This window comes from Halyomorpha halys, unplaced genomic scaffold (genome assembly GCF_000696795.3).
Source record: "Halyomorpha halys isolate HHAL.00 unplaced genomic scaffold, Hhal_1.1 Scaffold871.1, whole genome shotgun sequence".
In the NCBI taxonomy this organism is placed as follows: domain Eukaryota; kingdom Metazoa; phylum Arthropoda; class Insecta; order Hemiptera; family Pentatomidae; genus Halyomorpha; species Halyomorpha halys.
The window spans coordinates 253944-267550 of NW_027114389.1; the positions used below are offsets into that span (position 1 = coordinate 253944).

The window sequence follows — 13607 nt, forward strand, 5'->3', positions numbered from 1 at the left end:
CTGTCCAAAATCCAAAAGCAAAATTAATAGTTTTTATAATATCTAAAAATTATTCTTCCTACATTCTTCCTTAAAAACTCTTTTATTATCTCTATCATTACTTTTAATCTATTATTTTAAAAAATATATTTCTTATATAAAGAAATACATTTGAAAAAAAAATCTATAAAATCCTTCATAAGATTTTATTGAAAATTCAAACTTTAAATCATATTTTATTTTTCTACAATTAGTTTTCCTTCATACTCATCAGATTTATTATAAATGACACAATTGAATTTTATCGTTTCATTTCAGTAATTTTGTGATGGAATACACTCTTATGTTTTGACTCTTATGACTATGACTCAAAAATTGTACCAAAACATAATGGTTTGCTAATTTTAAAAAAGTTTGCATTAATGTAAATGTTACTTTGTATCATTTTAAGCTATTTCCTGGTTGAATCTGACCCTGAGTAATGATTTGTTCTCAAAGGTATGACTGACATTACCCACATTATAAAAGTTAAACAATTTTTTAAACATCTAGACAAAGATTGTTCCATAAATCACAAAATAACTATATATTCCGTCTAAATATCTGAACAAACAAAACAGCAAAAGTCTCTTCACATCCCTTTTAGTTTACTATAATTGTGATACAGTAATTCTTTATATTATTGTCGTTGCAGATTTTTTTCTCTAAACTACTTTGTGTTCTGTATAACTCTAAATAAACTTTACTTATCCCTTAAGTTTGATTGAAAAAATTTACAATTGATGGGAACAAGAGTTCCTTAGAAACAGGTAAAAGTGAGAACATTCCATCATAAAAATTATTTCGGATTTTTTAAATGAAAACTTTGTACATTAAAATTAAATAAAAATGAATACATCATGATTTTATTTATTTTCATAATTACAAATGGCCAAACATTTATTTATTTAGTTTGAAACAAATTTTGATCAAATACATCGCTGACTTAGAGGCGATAGTAACAAAGTTAATATGTTTTAACATATGAAGGGAGTTGATAAATAATTCCATAGCGATGGGACTGATAATCTAAACTATAATCAACCAATAAACTTCCAACATTAAAATTTGTGTGATTGAAAACCAGATAAAAATTCTGTGCTCTGAGAGTATGGACATCAATGCCCACACATATTCGACTGGTTAAACAATGTTATTCATTTTAATACTCTTTTAAATAGGTCCATTTTTACAATCTTTTGTTCTAGACCATGAAATATCCATCTTTCTCGTGTTCTAACATGTCTTGTTCTAGTAGATTCAATAAATGTTTATGAAAAAAAAAAAACTATCAAATTACCATAGCTCAGTGGTTAAGACTCAGCCTTACCAATTTGATATCTATTGACGATGCCAGTTCGAATCCGGTCTGGGATATTGACTTTTTTCATTGAGTGGTCGTCCCACAAAATGAAGAACTTTGACCCCCAACCATGGTTAGGCAATATAGAACTTCAATGGGAGTCGGCCGAAAAAAAAAAAAAAATTCTAGGTTAAAATGTATTGTAATAATTTAAAATAAAATAAAAAGAATTTTAATCGTTTTTATAAAACTTTTTTCAAATATATAAGATAATTTGGGTTCAATTTAAGAACTTTAATATTAAATAGATAATTGAATTTTATTATATAAAAAGACTCTTAATCTCAGGGCGTGTTGTTGCTAGGCAATCAGAATACAGACACAATGATTTCTCTTAATTAAATTAATATCTATTTTATACATGAATCTATTTTTATGTATAGCAAAACTAACCAAGTTCACGATCTTCTTTTTGATTATTCCTGGTATCTTCTTTGTTTCTAATGTTATTGTCCTAGCGTCCAAAATGGCTTCCTACTCTTGCTGGACAGAAATTCATGAGGACCTCCTCATCCTGGAGACATCCTTTCACCTGCGCGCCCAAACAACGAATGGAAACTCCTCTCCTCTATCCTCGATGTTTATTGATCAATCAAAAATAATCGATTGTGGTACAATCGCTCCGCTTTAATTGCTATGGTTTGTGATGCGAACAGTCTATTGACAATTGTTATGTTTTTCTATTTCTTCTTTGATTTTTCTTTTTCTATAATTACTGTATAGAAACAACAAAGGTTGAAAAACTTTGAAGGACGCGCACCGCCATCTTTCTTGTTTTGAAACAGCGTATTTCTTTTAGACAAAGAAAACTGGTTAGCTTGCTTTTTGATTTAAAATAATAAATAACAATATTCAAGTGATACACAAAATAAAACATATTAAAAACCCTTTATACATTAAAATATACTATTTACTAAAAAAGAGCATATTACAGTATTTTTACTAGGTCACCTGTACTGAATGGAAGTTTTATTTACTGTGCATACGTTTTTTCTTATCAAATTTCAAGGTTTCTGAAAAATTGTATGCATTTGGATTTTTAAAACGTGGAAGTTAAATATTTAGAAATATATTGTTATTCAATGAAATATAATTTATTTACATCAATTAGTCCTATCATATTCAAATTATGTGATATTATAAATATCTGTAGAAACACAGATATAAATTTGAATCGCAGGAAGCTAAATATTAATTGAATGTTATTTTATTCCAGCCAGCCAGCTACATTCCGCAACTGGCTCGAGCTAATCCAGATCACTGGGGAGTCAGTGTTTGTACAATTGATGGTCAAAGGTTTTCAATAGGTGACGTTTCTATTCCCTTCACTCTTCAATCCTGTAGGTTAGTAAATCCTATTAAGTTTTACAATAATAATTATAAATTAATTAGTTGAGTGGGATTTGTTAAATTGTTTTTTCTTTAATAAGGATGCTACTAAAACTGTTCACTTAAATGCAGTCCACTTGGTGTTGGAACATAGACACCTTTAATCTGATATTGTTAAAATTTTCTGGGATCGTGTTAGTTTTTACCTAGTTTTTTATATCAACTTTACCTAATTCTATCTAGCCTACACAAATATATTTTCTTCGGGACACATATATTTCAAGAATAGTACATCCAATTTGGTGGCCCTAAGTTGAAAGTCGGAGATTAGTGTTAACATGGCATAGTTTAACTTTTATGAAATTTCATCTCCTGCTTTTGTTACTTCATGTAAAAATGGAATTTTTTGGATATGCCTACATTTCAAAAATAATTTGCCCTATAGTATTTATTCTCAAAAGACAAATTATGAACGTGAATATGTATGTAATTTTTATATACCTAAAATCTACTGAAAAATATTAATTTTCCAAAAATTGAATAACAAGCTCTAAAAACAATAGATTTTGTTAGAAAGTTATTCTGACTCAAGTACTTTGCAGACTTTTTTATTTATTTTGTTTTGTTATTATTATCATTATGAATAAACTAGTAATTTTTTTTCTTTTTGCAGTAAACCACTCAACTATGCAATAGCATTGGACCATTTAGGAGAGGATGTCGTTCACAGCTATGTAGGACAAGAACCATCTGGAAGAATGTTTAACGAATTAATTTTAGATCATAACAGTGAGTATTTGTTAATTGTTGTAAAATTATTTGGATGTAACATAACTATTTTACCAAAAGCCAGTGCAGTAACATCCCAGGCACACATGCACACACCACACTGGATTTTTTAAAGTCAATTATTAAATTAACTATGTTATCCATCTTTCTTCAGAGATTAGCAAAAATTAGGTTCAGTTGAAACTAGCTAAAATTGCCATGGATACGATCCACCCTTATTTTTTAATAAACCATTGATAAATAAATATTGTATCCATGACAATTTTAGTTGTTAGTTTCAACTGTAGCTAATTGTTTTCCATCTCTGAAAGCAAAATTTTTCCTTTATCAAAGATTTTATATTATTTCCTAATTTTATCCATTTAGTTCTATAATTATTGCAGTTCATTTGTAATACATTTATCTATTTTTTAAATATCAAATATTAATTATTTAATTAAAAAATGAATCTATATGTATCTCACCGAAATTTTTTGTGAATTTTTATTCAAAACTGAACACTTCTTGTTTTTGCTATTTATTATTCTGCTAAATCTATAATTTAAATTCATTCTGACATTATACCACAAATATCGACTTTTCTTTTGATAAATTGAATAATAATACATGTTTTACATAATTTATAATTTATAATCTTAATATTTTCTTGAGACTGGTAATTCTTTAATAAATAACTCAAATACTATCCAATTATAGTCTCAAAACTTTATTTCTTTTATTCGTCCAACGTTTCAGCCAATCCGGCCATCTTCAGGGACATCTCATTACCACTTTGCAAACATATAATTTAAAAACTCTAAAACTTCATTCAGGCTATTCTGCCCAGGTCAAAACATTTATATCTAATTAGTTAATTATCCATTAAAAAAACAGTCAAAAATTATTTCTCTGCAAACACTATTAATAAACATTTATCACAACCATGCTTGTAACCTTCCTCAGAGGAAGAGTAGAGGAAGATTACAAGCATACTATACTAGAGTAGAGGAAGGTTACAAGCATGGTTGTGATAAATGTTTATTAATAGTGTTTGCAGAGAAATAATTGTTGACTGTTTTTTTAATGGATAATTAACTAATTAGATATAAATGTTTTGACCTGGGCAGAATAGCCTGAATGAAGTTTTAGAGTTTTTAAATTATATGTTTGCCAAGTGGTAATGAGATGTCCCTGAAGATGGCCGGATTGGCCGAAACGTTGGACGAATAAAAGAAATAAAGTTTTGAGACTATAATTGGATAGTATTTGAGTTATTTATTAAATAATTTATAATTTCATATTTAAAATTATATAATTATGATATATATAATTAATGTTCCAATAGAAGTCATAATAATCCTATGATTAATATATATAATTATATATTTATATATTTACTCATATACATATTTATAATTGCATAATTATGATATATCTAATTAGTATCATCCTATGATAAATATATATCCTATATTAATGTTTTAAGAGAAGCCACATAATCCTATGATCAATGCTGGTGCTATAGTCATTTGCTCTTTATTGAAATCTCTCATCTTCCCGAATATGACTCTTGCTGAAAAATTTGACTTCACAAAGGAAATTTTCAAGGTATACCAATATTTCTTGTATAAATAAGTACATAGTCTATTTTTATTGACTCAATCTAGGTTTATAGTTATATTTTCTATTGCCTAGTCCCTAGCTGGGGGAGAATACATTGGCTTCAACAATGCTGTATTTCTCTCAGAGCGGGAAGCAGCCGATCGAAATTATGCTCTTGGTTTCTATATGCGAGAAAATAAGTGCTATCCAGAAAAGTCTGTTCTAAAAGAAACAATGGATTTCTATTTTCAGGTATTTATTTCTCAATTCCTATTATAGGTAATGTGGCATCATTAATTTTTTTTTTCATTTTAAAGATGCAATTAAGGTGATCTCAATGCTTATATAAATGAAAAACCATTCTAAAATTAACCTGCATTAATAAAAGAAGTTGTGTGTGAGTGTATGTTTCACTCCTGTGCCTCAACTACCGAGCACAAGTGTTTTACTACTAGTCTTGAGTCTCCCATCTTGCTCTATGATGGTTGCTCGACCATAGGTATAGTGGTATGGGTGATGTGGTGGTTGATCTTGGAAATATTTATATTTCGACGTTTTAAATACAACTTCATACCAGTCTTCCCATGTCAATTTTATCTTTCCTCAACTTTCATTTACGCATGAAACTTGAAATTCCGCATAGGTTTCCTTAGCAAACCAATATTTCAGCTCATCCTACTTGGCCTAAACTTGCAGAAAAGTCAGGGATCAATGTAAAATGTATCTAGAATTTATTTCATCAGATTCCGTATTATACTTTTGCTTACACATGTGAAGATCTATTTTCCTCAACACACATATATTGGGCCCTGTTTTAACTGGACCTTCCTCAAATTTTAAGTTATGAAGGAATTAGATCCAGGTCTAGGTATTATATCAGAAGGGGTTTAGTTAGAAAAGTGATATTGAGAAAAAATAATATATTCAAATAAAATGAACTACTGGTGAAAGGGAGAGACTGAAAATAATACAATAAGGTTAGTTTGATAAGTAATAATTTTGATATGGGAAAAAAGTAGTCTATAGGTGAGATGTGATGAGGGTCGCCATTTGGGTTGGTAGGAAAGATCTAACCTGTGTTACTGGGTGCTCGCTGTCTGCCCTATATGTCGTGGGTCGCCTTGTGGATGGTGTGTCACTGCTGCTCAACAGAGGTGGCCATCCTCTGCTGCTCCGTGTACCATGCTCGATGCTGGAGGTACTTAGCATACTATGAGTATAGTTAGCATACTATGAGTATATTTAGCATACTATGATACTAGGAGCCAGTAAAAGACATGCTTAGTAAGCCGTGGTACCAAGAAAAAGAGGAAGGCTCGTTCTACTCTCAAGAGCACATCCCCACTCCCGTTCGCCCTCTTGGCATCTAATGACCCACTAACACTGTAGGTAGTGCTGGGATAAGTGAAAATCTTAGTGGCATATGGCACCCCCCCCTCCTAGTATTTATGAATATACAGCCCAGCTATATAACCCCAACACATAAATGTTATCCATGTGGACTGAACAGGCCCTCTGTAGCCAAGGGAGGAGGGCATCTTCTACCGCAGTAATCTTGTAACTGCAGTGGTGCCGGTTTGAATTCGGCCTCAGTAGTTAGAATAGAGTGGTAACCTGTATACATAGTTATAATTGATATCTCTATTTTTCAAAATTTTTATATATTTTTTTTTTACCTATAACCATACAAATGTGAATTTTTTTTTTCACTGCAGCCATGAAAACTGCTACTAAACATTACTGTTGAATGATTTCAAAAATTAGATTATGTTTTTCAGTGAAAATCTGACCTGTGTCTGTCGTGTGCAGTGCTGTTCTATGGAAAGTACCTGTGATAGCGCAGCAGTGATTGCCGCTTCCCTTGCGAACGGAGGGATCTGCCCGCTAACTGAAGAGAAAGTTCTTGGTCCCGACTCCATCCGAAACGTATTGTCTCTCATGCATTCTTGTGGCATGTACGACTACTCAGGGCAATTTGCATTCAAGGTAAATTAGGTTCCAATATTATATTCAATTCATCGTATAATTGCTTACTAATATTGCATACATAAATGAATTAGTTATGATCGCTTGATGTACTTAAATTATTTTATTTATTGTTTACTAGTTAAGCGAAGACTAGCTCCCAAAAATGATGAAAAATTTAATGTTTTTCCTTTTCTTTTTCCGAAACTAAAACTATTACTGAATTTTGATAATTTTTTATCATTCTTTTCTTGCCAAAGACTGTTTTTTTTTTTTGTTTTTTTCTGAACAGTGAAAACACTTAAATTGAGTGTTGTTACCATAAAATCAAGTGTTCAATATTTATTTAATATTATTGACTAGTTTACCCATATGAGAATTCTTACACTGAATATCAGGTACAAAGATGAAAGAAGATATTAATTAAAACTTTAAAATTTTTTCAAAAACCCCAAAATATAATTAATTCAGGTTATTTTTTTTCAAACAATTTTTTTATTGATCGGCACTTCTTAAATTACATTAAACAAATATTTAAATAATTTGGTTATGCTATTCCAATAAATAAAGCACAAAATAAAACTTAATTAGATTTTTTATTATTTTAATTTCTAGACATTAATATCAAACAAGGATTAAAAAATGAAGTATAAACGAGAGATAGAAAGTATTATTTTTAGTTTAGTATCGATATATTATATACTATATACTATATAGTATATTATAGTCTGAACTATTTCTTTAGAGCTGATGTTTTGATGACAGGACACATTGTTGGTCATTATTAGAGCTGGAGAATTAAACAGATTGAAGATCAAATAGGCAGTACAACAATATACTTCTTGTCTTGGGATAGTTATTTACAAAATGTGACCATAGGGTAGTGTAAGATATACTTTATTTATGTAAAGGAAAATTCAGACTTTATAATATACTAAGTACAACTTAGACTACTATATCCAACTTGGCTCCCAAAGTGCCCTTTGATAACTTTGACTACTGATCTTCAATCTGTATTGACTGATGATCAATTGTAGATGCTTATCAATGACATGATATTTCTTATATACTTAAATTAGGGAGGTGGAGAATGTTAGAACTATTGGAGGCAGATGTGGATGGGACTGGGTGGAGATCTATGACAAACTATGTACAACTACCATCTACAGTATGCACCTTGTCTCTTAGAGTGTCTTTCGACAACTCTCTAGAACAGTTAACTTATTTCTAATATGATGAGATATGTTAACGCCATAATATAATTATGTTGTAAATAATTGTAAATAGTATTTTTAGTATTTAGTTTTATAGTTTTGTTTTTTACCATGTTTAAATTGAACCAAATAAATGTTTAATCTGAGCCAGTTTGTTTTTTGTTCATTTTAAAGCCTTCCAACAAAAAGACATAGTCGATTTGAGGTGGCTTTAACATTATTTGGTCCTCCGGGCCTTGGATTAAACATTTATTGGTGTATAACATTATTTGGTCCTTCAGTCTTGGGATTGAACATTTATTGGTAATATAACATAATTTTGTTCGTGGAAACACAGAAAAGGTCTGGTTCCAATCTGTAATGACTCACTAACTCACTAAAAATGTCCAAACTATTAAATTATAAGGGCAGACAGGGCTGCTTAGATGCTATCAGGGCCACATATTAGCCGGAACTGCTCTAAAAAACTAAGATGGTCGGTCTGTAGCTAGGTGACGCATCTTAGCAACAATGATCACCCCTAGCAACTGTCTCTATTTCTCATTATTACAAACAAATATAATTACACATTTTTTTTTCAAATAGCTAAATCTAAATAAAACAATACAAATAAAAATAAATGTAACTAAATTAAATACTAATAAAACTATAAAACTAAATACTAAAAATACTACTTACAATTATTTACAACGTAATTATATTATGGCGTTAACAAGATATTTATTTGGCATACGAGAAGTTGGAGGAAAGATAGAAACTTGCTGGAGGAGGTTTTTGATAGGAGAAGGTGTCGATGGAGGGAGATTTGAAAATAAAGACAAAAGCAAGCGACAGACAATTCTCCACATCTGGAAATAATATATCAAAATCAGATGTTCTAGGTGATAACTATATAGGAGTAATTTTTGAGAGTTGAAGTGACAATTTCCCATCCGATGCTGAAAAAGATAAAGTGAAAAATAACGCTTTCTAAAAGAGGTTGGTAATGTAAGAGGATGTATGTGTCAGTAACAAAAGTGACCCTATCTCTTCAAAGCCATAAATGCCAAGTATTTTCCACTACTTGTGAATTAAAATTTAATAACATACTAATTGTGATGTGACATTTAAACTATTTATTTATACATCCATATTATAAAATAAAGACATTTATAAAGCCGAAAGTACTGTATAATAACTGTTAGTTTCCAGATTACCTTAAGCTAAATCCAATGCTACCTTTAACCTTCGACTCTAACCAATCCACAAAATACTTATTTACTAAGTTATACTCTCTGATATCATGTGATATTTTCATAGGTTGGTTTACCAGCCAAATCTGGTGTGAGCGGTTGCTTGCTCGTTGTGATACCTAATGTAATGGGAGTCAGCTGCTGGTCACCGCCACTTGATCCACTGGGAAATAGCTGTAGAGGAGTGCAACTCTGTCAGGTAAATGGCAGCATTTTTAATAAATTATATTTTTGATATAGCTAACCTTTTTAAATTTAAAAAAGGTATTTTCTTGGACTTTGGATATGTGAGAAACCTCTTCTAATGATAATTACTATGAGGTTCCAACACTTTTGCATTGAAACACCTCTGTTACTGAGAATTTTCAAACCTTTGCAATTGAAATTTAATTTCATAATAATGAGAAGATAGTTGACCATGGATAGTATATATGAGGAGAAAAAGTTAAGAGGTGTGGTGAGAATATAACACAAATAAGTTGAAAGAACTTATTTAATAGTGCCCACGTTTCGGCCAGAATTTCTAGCCTTCATCAGCGCTAAGAACAAAGAACAAGATAACAACCAATGAATACAAAAAATAAATAAAATAAAAAGAGAAAATATATGCAGAATAATTAAAGTAAATAATTGTACAGAATGAAAATTAATAATTATTTATTATTCTGTATAATTATTTACATCAATCATTTTGTATATATTCTCTCTTTTTATTTTATTTATTTTTTGTATTCATTGGTTGTTATCTTGTTATTTGTTCTTAGCCCTGATGAAAGCTAGGAATTCTGCCCAAAACGTTGGCACTATTATGAGTTCTTTCAACTTATTTGTGTTATATTCTGACCGCACCCCCAACCATCTTCATAAGATATTTGATTTCATACCTTTTTTTTTTTTATGTTTACCTCTATAATTGGGACTTCGTGGCTCAGTAGCCGGTAGAAGTAGGACAATTTATCATGTTTGAAGAATTTGCGACATGTTTGCTTGCAAACATTTAAATTTCTTCTGCATATGCTTTTTATTTTCAGTACTATCTAAGTTTTTTATGATGAAAATAGTCCAATAAGTTTTCTAATGTTTAAACAGAAAGCTCAAAAGCTTTACAATATTATAATTTAGAGAATAATGGTTTCTTGATAAATTAGAAACAATTTTAATTTTTGGTGTTATTAAAAGTTGAAACTAAGTAAAAACATTATTATTATTAACTTATTGTTATTTCATAATTAGTACATTAAATGACAAATTGAAAGTGCAAATTAATGATTTAGATTTATTATTAAATCATTCCAGAAATATCTTAATACAGGAGAAAACATTAGTTATTTGTATAAGAAATATAATTTTTCATATTCATTTATATTTTGGATAGGAAAATAATGAAGAATGCTCCAAATTTTCCTGTAGTGAAGAAAAAACTGTTTAAATTATTAACATATTTTTCTAATTAGTCATTCAACATTTTCTCTATTTTTTAAAATCTAAAATCACATGAGATTATGTGATGACCAAAGAAATAAAATTTGCTCAATAAAGATGTATAAAATTCAAAGCAGAATATTTTAAAGATCTTATTTTTTTCCAGGAATTGGTCAGAACATACAATTTCCACAGATATGATAATTTAAAACATGCACCAAAAAATAAAAAAGATCCAAGGAGGCATAAATACGAAACAAAAGGTATGAACATTGTCAATCTTCTGTTTGCTGCAGCATCCGGAGACCTTCACGCATTAAGAAGGTGATAAATATTTAATATTAAAACTTGGACAAAACATATAATTATGTATTAATCTGTCCAAGCCAGTTATGGGCTATAACCTACTCTATTCATATTATATTATTACTAATTTAACATTGGGATCCATCAATTTGACAAGACAAGCATCCGTCAAGATGGATTTTAAACTTTAAAATGAAATACCCAAAGAAACCATAGTATTAATATTAACCATTTCACATCGTAAATTAATCATTAATCATTAATCATAAATTTTAAATCTAACACAATTATGATTTCCCAATTTATAAGTATTATACCTATCTCTACAGAACCTATCAAATTGATGAGGTAGCTGATTTCATTAAAAATGCTTATATATTTGTTTCCTTTGTGAAATCATTCCTCCAATAATAAATATAAGAGTAAAAGAAAATTATTATGCTTCCAAATCATCTTAAATACGCTATGATAATGCAAGCTAAAGCGTTGGTGTTATGGCCTGAGTTTTAGCTTTTATTTTCATCTTTAACATAGTCCCTTATGCTTATAGCTGAAGAAACAAGAGACGACATTTAGGATCTTAGTATTTTTGTGACAGTGTAATAACATTTTTAAAATAGTACAAAAGCCCAAGAGGAGAAAAAGGCTTGTTATTTCACCCCAATTTTTTATTACTTTAATGAAAATTATGTATAATTACTTGTCAAAATTGATGAGTCTGCCAGGTATTGGTAGGGGGAATACAAAATGACAGTTGTTTCAAAACACTATCCATATCTTTAAAATTATCAACCAAACTATAAAACTTAATAGAACATCATTTAAAGAAGAATAAATTGGCTAAAATGTGAGCCCTAATAGAGCTATTAACGTTCAATAGTTCTCAAGATGTAGATTTTTAAAAACCAATATTTCATAAAAGATGCACTGAATAATCAGTAGTTAGCGAATTCACTTTGAGAAATCTATATTTGTTTCAAAACTCCATTGCTATTATTTTATTTTCCTAAAAAATTGAATAATTGTTGAAAATAAAATCTTCAAGATTTTATTGATGATTCTCAGCACTTTTAATGTCCCAAAGTAGAAATATATTACCTTTTGCACCATGACTTTTACAAATGAACTTTAAATCCACTGGTACAGCTACTGTACATACATACGTCTATGGTACAATGATCCATCATTGAGTTAGGGCCTTATCTAAAATCTTCTGTCATTCTTCCTATGACTCTCCTGCTCCTCCTCTGCCTAGTGGCCTTCCAGGGACCTGTCCCCTTCGCCAAGTCGGCAGGGTTACAGTTTTCCCAACAATCAAAAAGATTTAAATACTTTGAAATTATCGACGATAGCGAATACTTAATTTTGGGAAAGGTAATGTAGTTTGTTAACAGGACGATGAATGATGTTCATCTATCGAAGACTTGTTGCAAACTAACTGGGGAAAGCTCTGAAAATCAGAGACCGGAAGACTGCCTTCGTTGCCCCGAGTATAGGTAAATTTTTTGTTCATTGGCAATCTACACTTAGTACCTCACCGAGATAAAATAGTGGCTTTGAATTTTTTGCAGCTTTTGCTAGATATTCAGCTTATTGATTGCATATGAAACCACTGTTTCTAGCTAAATTTTTTCCCTCAATAATCCTCATTTTTGATGGAAATTATACTTTTTTTTTCTTAACAGACTTTAATATCAAGAATCTTGATTTGATTGATGTATTGTGAGATGTGAATATTGTATTGTGAGACAAAGGCTTATAATTCTATTGACCACCTGAAGCTTTATAATATTTAGATTGAACAGGGAGTACCAATGAAGTTAGTAAATCTAGTCCCAAAATGTTTAATAACGTACGAATCGGTAATCATTATTTTGAGCATTTCGAGATTAGGTTGGGTTAAAAACAAGGTGTTTCTTTATCACCTATCTTATTTAATCTAGCACTAGAATACATTATTAAAAGTGTGATGAACACCGAAAAAGGTTTAACTTTAGGTGGTAAAATACCGTTGCTTAGGTATGCTGATGATTTGGTGAGGACAAGGAAACTACAGAATTAAATACAACTACATTGATAGACTCCGGTAAGGAACTAGGTCAAGAATTAAATACGAATAAAACAAATTATATTATTAACAGTAGAAACGAGAGCAATTTCAGTGACATAGATATAACAGGAAATACATTTGAATAAGTAAATAGGTTTAATGAGGAGAAGATGGTTGGGGGTGCGGTCAATGAAAAACACAAATAAGTACGATTAAATTATTTTAATGTGCCAAAGTTTCGGCTAGAGTTTCTAGCCTTCTTCAGGGCTAAAAACAGAACAAGATAACAACCACAATAAGTATAGAAAATTTTAAAAAATAAAAAGAAAGTATAAACA

The 13607-nt window shown here is 30.0% G+C and overlaps 1 protein-coding gene across 5 annotated transcripts in view; it reads left to right on the forward strand.

The window, feature by feature from the left end:
- The window catches only part of LOC106686768 (glutaminase liver isoform, mitochondrial), a 37334-nt gene that overhangs the window by 8705 nt on the left and 15022 nt on the right, over nucleotides 1-13607 (forward strand). For all 5 annotated transcript variants that reach the window (XR_001344064.2, XM_014430267.2, XM_014430268.2 and 2 more), the window contains 7 exons: nucleotides 2598-2725; nucleotides 3384-3499; nucleotides 4965-5086; nucleotides 5174-5332; nucleotides 6890-7066; nucleotides 9559-9690; nucleotides 11080-11237. Coding sequence is in view for 4 of the 5 variants with exons in the window: in XM_014430267.2 (XP_014285753.1) it covers nucleotides 2598-2725; nucleotides 3384-3499; nucleotides 4965-5086; nucleotides 5174-5332; nucleotides 6890-7066; nucleotides 9559-9690; nucleotides 11080-11237 (992 nt within the window). In the remaining variant the exon portion in view is untranslated. The remainder of the gene's footprint in view (nucleotides 1-2597; nucleotides 2726-3383; nucleotides 3500-4964; nucleotides 5087-5173; nucleotides 5333-6889; nucleotides 7067-9558; nucleotides 9691-11079; nucleotides 11238-13607) is intronic.